Source organism: Fusarium vanettenii, assembly GCF_000151355.1.
Source record: "Fusarium vanettenii 77-13-4 chromosome 1 genomic scaffold NECHAsca_1_chr1_3_0, whole genome shotgun sequence".
NCBI lineage: Eukaryota > Fungi > Ascomycota > Sordariomycetes > Hypocreales > Nectriaceae > Fusarium > Fusarium vanettenii.
This window is the reverse complement of record NW_003315881.1, coordinates 535,055-548,676: the sequence shown is the minus strand read 5'-3', so window position 1 is coordinate 548,676 and position 13,622 is coordinate 535,055. Positions and strand designations below refer to the sequence as shown.

General features: G+C 53.9%; 5 protein-coding genes across 5 annotated transcripts; 3 read left to right on the top strand and 2 right to left on the bottom strand.

Moving 5' to 3' along the window:
- Positions 1–658: 658 nt before the first annotated feature.
- Positions 659–1,317, top strand: NECHADRAFT_74538 (uncharacterized protein; the record flags this gene model as incomplete). Its single annotated transcript, XM_003054081.1, has 2 exons — positions 659–712; positions 808–1,317. The coding sequence occupies 2 exons, from the start codon at positions 659–661 to the stop codon at positions 1,315–1,317; spliced, it is 564 nt and encodes a 187-aa protein (XP_003054127.1).
- A 180-nt stretch (positions 1,318–1,497) lies between these two features.
- On the bottom strand, positions 1,498–2,369 carry NECHADRAFT_98690 (uncharacterized protein). The gene is made up of 2 exons (XM_003053372.1): positions 2,169–2,369; positions 1,498–2,122 (listed from the first exon to the last, which is right to left on the bottom strand). The coding sequence occupies exons 1-2, from the start codon at positions 2,241–2,243 to the stop codon at positions 1,697–1,699; spliced, it is 501 nt and encodes a 166-aa protein (XP_003053418.1). The 5' UTR covers positions 2,244–2,369; the 3' UTR covers positions 1,498–1,696.
- A 772-nt stretch (positions 2,370–3,141) lies between these two features.
- Positions 3,142–5,012, top strand: NECHADRAFT_57232 (uncharacterized protein). The gene is made up of 4 exons (XM_003054080.1): positions 3,142–3,297; positions 3,517–3,805; positions 3,863–4,651; positions 4,724–5,012. The coding sequence occupies exons 2-4, from the start codon at positions 3,533–3,535 to the stop codon at positions 4,793–4,795; spliced, it is 1,134 nt and encodes a 377-aa protein (XP_003054126.1). The 5' UTR covers positions 3,142–3,297; positions 3,517–3,532; the 3' UTR covers positions 4,796–5,012.
- Positions 5,013–9,548: 4,536 nt separating this feature from the next.
- Positions 9,549–12,062, top strand: NECHADRAFT_89945 (uncharacterized protein; the record flags this gene model as incomplete). Its single annotated transcript, XM_003054079.1, has 5 exons — positions 9,549–9,587; positions 9,735–9,878; positions 9,974–9,987; positions 10,040–10,044; positions 10,153–12,062. The coding sequence occupies 5 exons, from the start codon at positions 9,549–9,551 to the stop codon at positions 12,060–12,062; spliced, it is 2,112 nt and encodes a 703-aa protein (XP_003054125.1).
- A 770-nt stretch (positions 12,063–12,832) lies between these two features.
- On the bottom strand, positions 12,833–13,539 carry NECHADRAFT_74534 (uncharacterized protein; the record flags this gene model as incomplete). The annotated part of the gene is made up of 4 exons (XM_003053371.1): positions 12,833–12,888; positions 12,969–13,086; positions 13,131–13,327; positions 13,392–13,539. The coding sequence occupies 4 exons, from the start codon at positions 13,537–13,539 to the stop codon at positions 12,833–12,835; spliced, it is 519 nt and encodes a 172-aa protein (XP_003053417.1).
- Positions 13,540–13,622: the final 83 nt, after the last annotated feature.

Sequence of the window (13,622 nt, the reverse complement as noted above, 5' to 3'; positions counted from 1 at the left end):
TGGCAAGTGGCCCCTACCCATGTTAATCCCCAGTCAAAAAACGGCATCAGCTTCCCTATTCGAATCGAACCCCGTTGAGAGCTTGTTCCAGGCGTCGAACAAGTTTCCTCTTTCAGCCTCCGGTCCAAAAGACATTTCTGTGGGCCAATGTCTTTTCTACGTGTACCCCTGCCTAGAACAAGGGGCACCACCTGTTAGAGACAGCTGAAGCACGAGGGAAAAAAAGTCGAAAGATGAATGTGATTGTTGGCTCTTTTTTTTTCTTGTCCTGCGTCAGTTGACCTCGGCGGCTGCGTCACTTACTCGGCCTTTGCTTGTGATAGAGACACTGAAGCCTCGTCTTGGTTGACGCATATTAGATGCCTTCGCATCCCCCATCTGTCTAGGTATTACTCCAACAAGATCTCACAATTGACCATTCATCTCCAAGATCTGGTGCATTGGTTGTCAGCTTGTGGCTTGCGTGGTTGACCCTTTCAGCTGGGTACTTGCCTTGACTATCGATCGATTGGTTCCATTCAATATTCTTGATAGCGTCATCTCGGTCCACCAGAGCCAGCTCACCTCACCTCTACTTACTTCCTGCATACTTTCTTCTTCTTTACACTCTTCACCACAAACCTCTTTTTGTATTCTTCATATACCAAACACTGCAAACATGGCTGCTCCAGCTGAAAAGACCATCACCGACCTCAACGGTAAATGGCTACTCGTAAGTTAAAGCTCTTGATTAATTACTGCCCCTCCCCCACCTTGAACCAACAAGGCTTCATCCAGATCCAAAGCTGACCACGTCCACGCCCACAGAACAAGACTCTCTCGGATAGCTCTGAGCCCATCCTCGCTCTTCAGGGCATCGGCTACCTCACCCGCAAGGGCATCAACATTGCCACCATCACCCTCGACATCAACCAGTACACTGCCCCGCCCAAGCCTCCCAACACGTCGACCGACGTCTTCACCCACGTCGACATTGTGCAGTCAGCCTCTGGTCTGACGAGCACCAAGGAGAACCGGTGCCTGGACGAGACGTTCCGCGAGCACTCGGACTGGCTGTTTGGCAACGTCAAGGGCAACTCCAAGTTTGTCACGCTCGACGAGGTCGAAGACGACTTCCTCAAGCAAGGGTGGTTGCCCGACCAGCCCAAGTTCATCCGCAGCTACGTCGAGAGCCAGGGCAACGGATGGATCGCTACTCAGATCTGGGGATTTGAGGAGGTCAACGGTGAGAGGAGGTACGTGAGGCATGTGCTGGTGACCAAGGGCAGCGAGAGGGTCACTGCCAAGCTTGTGTACGACTACCTCCCGGAGCAGTAATTACCTCGATACCTACATAGACTTGCGACCTACCTAGAGCAGGAGCCTTGGGACTTGACAGGACACCTAGCAGGATGCCCTAGCTACGACATGAAGGACAATTGATGATCATGAACGACTGACTGTTCGACTGTATGCGTCCATCAAGGTGTATTGCCTCATAAGTACTGCGCTATGTTGAAAGCGGTCCTTTTTCCCAACTGGCTCGACCTTGAGCCTCAATACGATAATCCTCCTGATGTTTAGATCATTAAAAAACCCCCAAACGCCCATCATGATGCTTGAAAAAAAAAAGAGAATTCTGCCTTTGTCGTGTAATTGATTCGAAAAACGTTGCTTCTTTTGGTATGCCCATTTCCCTTTCGCCGTAGAGTGACTCTTACTCTGGTCTCCTCTTGACAAACTCCTCCAGATCCTGTACAGTAGCAACACCCAGGACAAACCTCCTCTTCTCATCGGTAATGACAGCAAACTCCTCCTTCCAAGGTCCGTCGGGTACGCCGGCGCGGAAAAAGTCCTCGAGCTCTTCAAGGGTTGTCTCCATGGTGATGACGCGGTAGGTACGGCCACGACGCTGGAAACGTGTCATGGCGGCCGAGAGCTGGTCGTTGGGCTGGACCTTGCCCGAGTCGAGAAGCGACTGGAGGTGGGGGATGGAGATGTAGCCGAGGAGGGCGCGCGTGTCGGCGTCGACGATGGTTAGGTGGGTGTAGTCGCGCTCAAAGGCCGAGACTAGGGCGAGCGAGATGGCGTCTGAAGGGTTGAGGGAGAGGGCGGCGGGAGGGTCTAGGTCCTCGACGGTGGCCTGTCTTTTGTTAGCTGGACTCTATGAAGGCTGTATGAGAACATACCCCGCGATATCGAGACGACCACTTGGTGACGAGGGGCTGCGTCGAGGTTGTAGCAGTGGCAGTAGCAGTAGCCATGTTGTAGGAGTTTTGTAAGACAAAGAGTCAATGGGGATGATGTAATGGACAAGTTATGCAGCTGATGAGCAACGTTGACAGGTCGGCGGCCGAAGTATGAAGGGATCGCGGGGCAGGCGTTAGGCGGTCACAGAAAAGGTGGTTTGAGTTGGTGGGGGTTGGAAGAAAAAAAAGTTGATGTCCTTTTTTTGGACTCTTTCTTCCACTGTCATGACCAAACAAGGAAGCCCCGCTAGCACGCCAGATGCACATCCACAGGACCCATTGTATGGATGTCAGTCAATTCAGTCAGTTAATTAATCCCTGGGTTAGATCGACCTGGTTTTGCATTGGCGTGTTGATTGCCTAGAAGAGTTACCGCTGTAGATTTAGGGCCTTGGAAGGTAGCATGTCTCGTGCCGTGTTTCATAGCTTCAGCTGTTGATTCATACCGTCCATGCCTGTGCCTAGGTAGGAGCAACCTACCTAAGCAACCAAGCTTGAAGCTCAAAACGACATGTGATGGCCAACTGCAACTGCGTGATGTCACCACCCTCACATCAGAGAAGTACACATACGTGCACCTCGTCCTCAAGCACTGATCTCAAAACCCCTTTGCAAAGAGCTGAAGCGCTCAAAACCAGTAACCCATCAACATGATATAAACAGCATGATTCAACCAAATCACCATCGGAATTCGGGCTGTCCACCTCATAATCTCTCTTCAAAAACATGGGATTCATACATGTCATGATTGAAATCCGTCCATGTACCGCTCACAACCAATCAGAGCTGCCCCCTGGGCGTCATCCCTCGGACTTGGACATCCAGGTCGATATCCAAATCCGTCACACGTCCTGCCTGTCCTTCCTTGTCTTTGATCCTGTTTTCCCATCGTCCATCCCCATCCTATGATAATCTTTCTGCCCGTGCGTGATTTCCCCTCATCATCTCTTTCAAAAGTGTACCCTGGGAGACTTCACAAGGTGACAAGAAACAACCGTTTTGGTCTCTGCGACACCCATCCCTTGTATCTCGAGACATCGTATCGGATATCAGGTACCTAGGTATTCAGGTAAGGTTTCATGTAATCAATCATAGGTCTTTCCTCCCGGGTCGCAGTGCACAAGTCCGGTAACTCCGGCTCATGTCTGCTCGACTCACCTTGTTACTTCACCTTTCCTTTTCCTTCTCCTCCATCACCTCTCCAAGCATCATCTCCTGCCCTGGAGATTGGCCAATTGCCCTGCCTCACCCTTCACCAGCCACTTACACGCGCTTACACCAGAGGCAGACAGAGAGCGGCCACAATGTCGCCGTTACATCCCTCCAGGGACGCCTTCCAGGGCAGCGTATACAGTCCCCTCTCAACCGCCTCGCGCACGCCCTATCAGGCCCGTCCCGAATTATACAGCGCCTACTCCATCGTCGACAATGCCAAGGACAAGGCAAAGCAATTGAGCGCCGAGGCCACCGCCGAATTCGAAAAGGCGAGCTCAAAGGCGAAGCCGAACGGGGGAAAGATTGAGCTGTACTCGGGCAAGTACTATGCCGCCTGCACCTTTGGTGGACTGCTCGCCTGTGTAAGTCTCATACAGCACCAATTGCTTTGTCTCGTCATCTAACAGTTTTCATTCCAGGGCCTCACTCATGCTGCCGTCACTCCCCTTGATCTCGTCAAGACCCGTCGCCAGGTCGACTCCAAGCTCTACACGAGCAACTTCCAGGCCTGGGGCAAGATCTACCGCGCCGAAGGTATCCGCGGCATCTTCACCGGCTGGAGTCCCACCCTCTTTGGATACTCGGCCCAGGGAGCTTTCAAATACGGCTGGTATGAATACTTCAAGAAGACATACTCGGACATGGCCGGCCCCGAGGCCGCTCACAAGTACAAGACGGGTCTGTACCTTGCCGCCTCCGCCTCCGCCGAGTTCCTTGCCGACATCGCCCTCTGCCCCTTTGAGGCTGTCAAGGTCCGTATGCAAGGCACCATTCCCAACCCCTACACCGGTACCTTCAACGGCATCAGCGCCGTCACGGCCAAGGAGGGCGCTGCCGGTCTGTACAAGGGTTTGTATCCTCTCTGGGGCCGTCAGATCCCCTATACCATGATGAAGTTTGCTTCGTTCGAGACCATCGTCGAGATGATCTATGACCGCCTGCCTGGTCAGAAGGAGGACTATGGCAAGGCTGCTCAGACCGGCGTGTCCTTCACTGGTGGCTACCTGGCTGGTATCCTGTGCGCCATCGTATCTCATCCTGCCGATGTCATGGTCAGCAAGCTCAACGCCAACCGCGCACCAGGAGAGGCCTTTGGCGGTGCCGTGAGCAGGATATACAAGGATATTGGCTTCGGCGGCCTCTGGAATGGCCTGCCTGTGCGAATCGTCATGATCGGTACCCTTACAGGACTCCAGTGGATGATCTATGTGAGTATTTCTCGTCACCTGGACCCCGGAAAAGCTTCAAGTCTCGAGTTTCGGCGCTGACACGAATAACAGGACTACTTCAAGATCTTCATGGGTTTCCCAACCACTGGCGGTGCTCCGCCGCCTGCCAAGAAGACGGAATAGACGTGTTAGAATTAGTCCTTTGGTTGTTACCTTGTCCTCAAGTAAACGATGGACTGTCGAGCAGTTGTCTCGGTTGTCCCCAGTTCTCATGTACACTATCAGGGGCCGATAATGACGGGTGAGGGAGAGCAGGGTTAGGGGTCCCATCAACAAGTCATTCCTAAGCAAATAGTTAAACCGCCGGGCGTCACACAATCGTTTCTAGAAGTGATTGCTCATCACGTTAGCCGGGCTCGGCTGTGTCTTGATCTCACTCAGTTGTGAGACTTGGCCACTTCCACAGTTGCCTGTCACGGGAAATAGCAGCGCCCCGCTCATCAGATCGAGAGACGGGGTGCCTTTTTCGTCCTCATTCCGTGCATAACACGAGTTGATCGGACGGGTATCTAGGAAACCTGCAGGGCGCAAGGCGTAATCGACAGTGCAGCGTCTTACTCCGAGCGGGAGCATCGGGATCGCACAAGGGAATATCCATGCGCTACTCGCAGTGCAGACAGGTTTCACCGTGGACCGAGCTCAGACAGGCAGGGATTCTTGCTCCTCTATCATGATCTAGCCATGCCGTGCTGACATGGTCCACTGATAGCAGAGCGTGGGGTGGCAGTTGTGAAGGTTAAGGATAGTGTCGCCTTGATACGACGGTCCCGAGGTGGGTTTTGCTTGACATGCCCTCTCGAGAGAACTGCCGTGCTTGCTTTTCGTGGTCGAGCATGGATCAGCTTGATGTTGGTTCTGAAAGTTCAGTTAGTTGCAGAGTGGTTAGCTGATGGGCGACATCCTGTCAAGCAGATGCATAGCACACAGTGCGACATGGACTCAGCGTGTAAGCGCCACACGGTCCTACGGTCGCCCAAAATGGACGCATTCCGTCATGGTACATGAAGTGGAAAGGATCAAATGGCGGGGAGAACGGCGCGGTTGCGTGTGCGTTGGAAAAGATGGGGACGGCAGCGCGCGATGCGATGGATGCGTGTGTGCGTGCGTGGTTGCGTTGCGAACCCACGCACCCGACGCTAGCGCCAGTGACGTTTGTTCCAGAACAATGCCACCGCAAAGCCGTCACACTGAGACCAGGGTCATGATGGAAAACTCCATCCAAAATTAGCGGCGCGAGGTCCGTTGGCTGCAGCATCACCCCCCCTCTCCAGCTCTGTCGAGCCGAGCCAAGCAAGAAACCGTCCAGAGATTGCTGCACACTCGCAGACGCGGGCCGTCGTAGAACGCCACAGCACGAGGGCCAAGCGGACTATTTCCGAATCGATCCATGTCTTGGAGTCGGTGTAATTCAAAGACCGAGATCGAGAACGAAAGTGCTTCTCTCGTGTTTGTTGGGCAGCAAACCCGAAAGTCGACAGGAACAGGACGTCCCGGATATACTCAGCATCATCGGTGCCGAATACACTGGTGAGACCCGGAATTCGAGGTAACCTTGGTGGAAAGACGCATCATCGGACTTGCGTGCAGTACTTTGGTGTTATGGTTGCACCAGACTCATCCAACGGTCAAGGGACCCTTTTCGAGACGAAAGGGAGGGCATATCGACAGCAACGGACCGACTGGTCGGCGATCAGGATGGGAAGAGAACCAAGGTGATAGGATACCATCGTCGCGGTTGGACACTCTGGGCCGAGTGATTGGTGATGGTTGTCAGTGGATACGGGGATGTGCCGCATGGCAACCCCACACTTGCTTCGTTCGCTTCCACCATCTTGATGCCTCGAATGAGGGGTCGAACAAGAGGACGGGTGATATCTCTAGCTCTGATCTCTTTGTGGCGAGCGGCTGGCAGCCTGGGTAGCGACCTGAGGTCTGCAATATGCCGACGACGCAAGTGTTGAAGGCATACCGGTGAAAACGACTCCAAACACGACCACTGAATCGAGTTGATGATTCCAAAGGGCTGTTTTGTTTGGCCATGTACCGAGCACGCAGGGACCAGGGGGACGATTCCTAGGCTTGCTTCACTGTGCCCTATCTCGTGGTTTTCTACCACCTTGCCCTGCTGTCCCTGGAACCCTTCAGTCGTCCAGTTGATCAAGGCACGTTACCTTGCAGGTGGCGAGACTGACCAAGCTGCACTTGTTCAAGACACGGCCGGTATGTGGAGGAACTGACATTTCCCACCAAGCAGCTCATCGCAAACCAACAACCGACCTGCGAGGGCTGGTAGACTTGCCTCAATATAGCTTTTGTTGGCTTGAAATCCTAGTTCCATCCTTCGTCTAGGTAGTAGTCCATCGAGGAGCTGTTGTTGGTGCCCGCGTCCTCTGTCAAGATTCAGGCGATGCCGTGGGCCGTGGGTCATACGTAGGCAGATTTCGGAACTGTGCCTCAGGCTCATCGATACCTAGGACAGTTTGTTCCTGGGACAAGTCATGCAGTCTAAACATAGGTTTTCTGTGGACACAGGGAGGACGAAGGCTGCTTTTGTCAGCACAACCGTCTTGTCCGAAAAGCTGTTTCCGACTTCTTGGCGGTCGTTGATCCGTCTCGGCGTCCGTTCATAACCAAGGGGAGGTCCGGCTAAAATCCCCCAACAACCCTCGGCAACGAGAAAACCAGCCATCCATCTCTCACCGCACACGATGCCATGATTTGCAGGCAGTCCTGCGCCAGGGGCCGGTAGCCGATGCGTCGTGGCGCCGTTGGCTAGCGCTTGTCGCTGTCATGTTGACTCGTGAGTTGCAGCTAGATTCCCTACTCGGGCTTAGAAATGTCGCCGGTTGGAACAACCATCCTTGGACGGTGGATTTTCCCGGAGGATCTGGACTCTCGAACCGGCGGAGAAGTGTTAAGAGGGCATGTACAGTAGTGCCAGTGCCGCAAAGAAAGCCGATGCTCTTGGTGAGCGTTTTGCGTGGCTTTTTTCCAACCACCTACTCATTGCCAATGTGGACTTTGAAGATGGAAAGAAGAAGAAAATTGGTCTCATTTGCTACCGTTCAGACGGTGTTTCACCCGTCCAGTACTAAGAAATCTGGATGGAACTCACTATCTGCGTCGGACCTGCCGTCGGTCACATCCTGAGATGCATGAGCTAAAGTAGGTACTTGCTTCCCCAAGCAAACCGCCTGGTTTGGGAGCATCCATTCAGGGCGCTGTCCTGTGTGCCTCTAAATCGACGACCCATCATTGATCTTGCACCTAACTTTTCATCAACTGCCATCCCCACAAACCATCGGGATCAGTCAGTGTCAAGCTCTCTATCCATCTTCCGTGCTTCTGAGCTCCGTGCCCACTTGCCTTGCTGCTGCTCATCCATCCTGGCCTCGATAACTGATCACGCCCGACATCTGCGTCTAGCACCCTTGTCGATACCTCGTGGCCCTGTCTTCTAGAGCTTTCATTGCCCTGTCGCAGCAACCAATAGGCCCCTCGCCCGCCTGGGCCTGTATGGGACCACCGTCCGGCGTCTCTCAGCCGCCCACACCACGCCAGCCGGGCCTCGTCCCCCTGGTCCCCTCCACGGATTATCCCCACTAGTCACCTAGTGACAGAGTCTCCTTGTGGTAGACACCGACTGCTTGGGCTAGGGATTACGTGGGTGACGAGCTGTGTACCTTGTGGCCTAACAGCCCAGGACTTTACTCTCCCCCTGCGTGTCCGGTTCTGGGGGTGGTCGCTAGGGGCCCACCAAGGCACCACCATCGAGGCTTGGAGGGGACCATTTGGGGGCTTCGGGGGTCTGGGCAAACTGGGGTCGCGCGACGCCCATTTCGTTCCTCGCTGCAGGAGACTGCAGCGGTTGCAGACCTACTGCGAGCTTGTGGTGGTGGTGCTGCAGCATCTCCGGGCGTCGGATGTTAACGTTTGGTGGATGTGGATGAAGGGCCAGTGAAGGACGGTTCCCCATGGCCAAGACGACCGCTCTCGCCGAGTCGATATATTGCGCATGAGGGGAATTCCGGACTCTAGCAGTTTCGTTGAGGACGTGATGCCTGATGCTGATGGCTGACCAAGACAGCATCCCACGGGTTATGGAATCCATTACCTAGGTACTTGTTGCGTAGCGGCCTGGTCCAGGTAACAACAGAACAGCCTGTTGGATCCAATCCAATCTTGCCTACCTGCCATCGACACCTTACAGCACCTACCTACTTGGGCACGGTACCTCCTCGCCTACTTACGCACCATCCAACGGGGAGTCACTTATCCTCCTCCACTATTCCCTCCCCCGGACATCCAGAAGCAGACCATCCTCCCGCCACCATCAGCCTCGAGGTACCTTACCTGTGCTCGGTTTGTTGGTCCCATCTCTGCCTCTCTTGTCCTCTGTCGGGTTTTCTGCTCCTCGATATCTCTGTCGACTATTACGCGCCTCGCCTCGCCCATCGGATCGTCCTCCCCCCAAGACAACATCCCCAAACGAAGCTTGCCTCGTTTCCAGATCGGCTCTGTCGCTCGCCCAGACCAGTAGTTCAACCCGGCGCTATCAGAGTCCACGCCACACACTCGCGCCTCGCTTTCCCCAGCCCAGCGCCCAGCGCCATCCCTCACCCACGACTCGGCAACTTCGAAATCGGCCCCAGCTTGCGATTCTCTATCCTTCCGCCTCGCGCGCTTCTCTTATCATCCTCTGGTAGTAGAAGCTCCTGCGCATGATCCTTGGCTTCAATTGTGTCTGTTGTCGTTGAGCTGCTGCCGCGCAGCTGAAGCGGTCGGCCGCTCGACCTCGTCCCTCGCTCGTTCGCTCGGCTCACCAAGCCCGCCGTCTGCTACTATTTAGCATCCACAACGACATCACAACGCCGCCATGGCGGGCTTTTTCAACAAGATCAAGGGCTCCAACACGGTACGTCGTCGGCTTGATAACTCCCGCCGTCCCCTTCGGCGTTGGACATATGGAGCTCTCCCACCAGCTTCAGCTATCCACGCGCCCTCCTACCTTGCGCCAAGACCTCCCATGACTGACAAAATGCCTCTCGGCTCATACCCATAGGCCTCTTCCTCCCCATCCCACAAAGATGCCGTCACGAAGAAGAAAGAGGAGCCCATTCTCGACCTCACTCCTCTGGAGAAGATGCTCCAGAATGCCGGGCCCTTACGAGACGATGGTACTGATCGATTCTTCGGCCTCGAGAACGTATGTCCCCGCCGTCTACTCCTACCACCGGACCCTCTTCCGTCTTTCACTCTGTCAAGCTACTTTCCGATTCACTAAGCTAATGTTTGGCACAGTTTGGAAACACATGGTATGCTATCGAGGCATCATCTAACCTAGCCGTGACGCTGACCTCGGAATAGCTATTGTAACTCGATTGTCCAAGCCCTCTTTTACTCCGAATCGTTTCGAAACAATGTCGTCAATTACCCCCCAAGCTCGCCCTCTGACACTCCGAACGGCACTCGGCCTAGAGTTCCCATCACCATCAGACCCCCACCTACCGACCCAGTGGTCAACCTCCCGAAACAAAAGGGGCTCAGCACATCACAAGTGATCAAGCAACGGCAAGCCATGAACCATCAACTGCCCGGGCAGGTTGGTGTTCGGCCCGAGGACAAGCCAGACACCCCCGAATATAAGAAGAAGCAAGCCATGATCAAGGGCCCTATCTTGGAGCTGGCCAAAGAAAACTCGGCCGCCTACGGCATGGACGAATGCACATTCACTGGACTCAAGGACATCTTCCTGGCCTTGCTGGAAAGCAACACACACACTGGCGTTCTCAGCCCGCAGCGATTTCTCGAGATTTTCAAACGCGACAACGAAATGTTCCGAAACTCAATGCATCAGGATGCCCATGAGTTCTACGGTTTGGTGCTGAATGATGTCATTAACAGTGTTGAGGCGACGGCCCGCAAAATGCACCTACAGGCTCCTGCTGACGGCCTCGACGGGCTGGCAAATTCGGTGGGCCATGCCCTTGGGTCTGCCATGGTTAACAACGCGTCAGGGGCTTCCTCCCCGGGAACAGGCTGGGTCCATGACATATTTGAGGGCGTTTTGACATCAGAAACCAAGTGCCTGACGTGCGAGACAGCATCGCAGCGGGATGAGACGTTTCTAGATCTGTCGATTGACCTGGAGGAGCATTCATCCGTCACCTCCTGCTTGCGCAAGTTTTCTGCCGAAGAGATGCTCTGCGAGAGAAACAAGTTCCATTGCGACCACTGTGGCGGTCTTCAGGAAGCTGAGAAGCGAATGAAGGTCAAGCGGTTACCCAAGATCCTGACGCTGCACCTGAAGCGGTTCAAGTACACGGAGGACTACAGCCGCCTGCAGAAACTGTTTCACCGTGTTGTGTATCCCTATCACCTACGCATGTTCAACACAACAGAAGATGCAGGGGACCCCGACCGCCTGTACGAGCTGTACGCTGTCGTGGTTCACATTGGCGGCAACGCCTATCATGGGCATTATGTGTCCATCATCAAGGTTCCTGGCCGAGGCTGGGTTCTTTTCGACGACGAAATGGTTGAGCCCGTGGACAAGAATTTTGTCCGCAACTTTTTTGGCGACAAGCCAGGGATGGCCACAGCATACGTCCTATTCTACCAAGAAACCACATTCGAAAAGGTTCGAGAAGAGATGGAAAAAGAAGGCATGGAAGAGGTCAAGCTTGCCAACGAAGCGGCCAGCCTAGCCCAGGAGAATGGCGAAAAGGCAGAGTCAACACCACTAAAGAGACAAGCCACACAGCCAGTGACTCCAGCTCCGGATCAGGAGGTGCTGGCGAAACTCGCACACTCGAGCACAGCGCCAGTGTTATCCTCGATAGCGCCTACAAAAACTCCAGACCCGACACCCGCGGCGGCTCCGGCAACACCCTTGACGAATGGCATAACCCACACGAACACAAATACCGAAGTCAAGACGAAGGAGGACAAGAAGCGAGAAAAGAAGGAGCGGGAGGCTGCGGAGAAGGCAGAAAAGCAAGCAGAAAAGGAGAGGGAGAAGCAGGCCAAACTTGAAGAGAAGAAACGACGAGAAGAGCAAACCAAGATGATACAAGCACGAAGAAACGAGCAAGACGAACTGCAAAAGGTGCTCGAGGCCAGCAAAAAGACTGCGACGCAGGAAGAGGCAGTGAGGAAGAAGGAGAATGGAACGGTGCTCAGCCACAATCTCCTTGATCGGACCAAACGAGGCAGCAAATCGATGTCGAGGAAGAGCTTCTCTCTCTTCCATCACAAGGATAAGGGCACTGCGCAGGCTCTTCAGGATGCGTCAAACGGCGACGGGAGCGAGAAGCACGACAAACTCAAGGATCGCCTCAGTTTCGGGCTCGGACGCAAGAAGAGCACAAACCTACTTTCACAATCATAAACACATTTACAGTACAGCGTACATATAGGGGGGTACTCGGGTGTTTTTGTCATTATGGTCTTTGGGGATTTGGACGGATGACAGGATACCCATGCACTTTTTGCAACGAAGCTGCCATTACATGGAAGAAAAGCACAAGGAAGGCACCAGAGGCATTGGGCAGTAATGGTTTTCTTCATTTCGACCGTCTCTCAGTGGTAGTCTTGGAGCCCAGCCGACGATGCTCTTGGAGGATTAGACCTGTTGCATGGCCTAGAGCCAGAAGAGGGAACGTGCCCAGGCATGAGCCTCGAGAAAAAGGAAGAAGGCAGGGCGGGGTTGTGGTGAGGAACTGTAGCGATGTTTTTTCTTTTCTGTTTCTGTTCTCGTGGGTAGTTGAAGGGTGTCAAGGTCAAACCTGCGACGCCGTCACCAACGGCTGTATCATATATACATACATATAGCGATAGCCCGGCTTGGACGTTTGTGCGTCTAGCAAGTTGGGTAAAGAAAGAAGAACAAGAAACTCGAGCAGAGCTCGAGCTGACACGGGAATTTTCAAGTACATGTCATAAGTATCATGGCAAAGTGAAGCAAGACAAAACTTTCATATCGAACTCGTGTCCAGTAGACATTATAGCTCCCACACACTCAACTCATACAAGGTTCGCCGTGAGTCGTACAAATATTAATAACTCCAGTTCCAAAGATTTCCCAGACTCCATTTATGCCTCCAGACGTCTACCGTGTCCTCTCGAATTCCACATGCCGGCCGTGTTTCCCCCCTTGGATTAACCCAGGACGAGCTCGTACAGGATAATGACAGAATTGACAAATATCAAGGGCACTAGGCACCGGGTCAGTTTCACGCGGTTTTACACACAAGACTTGACAGTAATGTTGGTTCGACACATGGGGCAGACGTACTCCTCATGATGGTTCGGACGCTGGCGATGAGGTGGATGATCTTGGCCTTGATGCTCGCGTCGGCACCAGAGCCGAATGCGGGATCGTACGAAGCGGGAGAGAGGTTGACTAGAAAATTCTGTTAAAAGAGTTGCTTGTATGCGCTCGAGGCGGGCGACGTACTTCGAGCGAGGAATCGATCTTCAGAAAGGACTGCGACGGCGTTGATGAGGAGGACGCAGACTGCGACAGGTCAGTACGGATGCGCCAGGACGTCACGAGCAAGGCAATCGAGTCTAACCGTAGAGGAAGCTTCCAAAGAACCACATTGTGGGCAGCTGAAGAGGGTGCAGAGGCAGTAGAGGTTGTCGGCGCAGAAACTGGAGGGGGAGGGAGTTGGCGATGATGTGTAACTATCTTAGGTACCTGGGTACCTTTGCCTACCTTGCGGTGCCTGGGTGCCTGGGTGCCACTGCCATGGTGGCTTGAACTCGAGCCTGGGGGAGAGGCTGCGGGGGATCAGTTGGGCCGATCCGACGACCCCCTGAGGTGGAGACCGGCCAATGGTGGCCCAAGCTTGCCCCTTCCTCATTGAGAGAGCTCCCTCTGTGTACTTACGCAAGTATCGTTGGCAACTCAACTTACACCTGGAATTTGAGATTTAACAAACTCGGC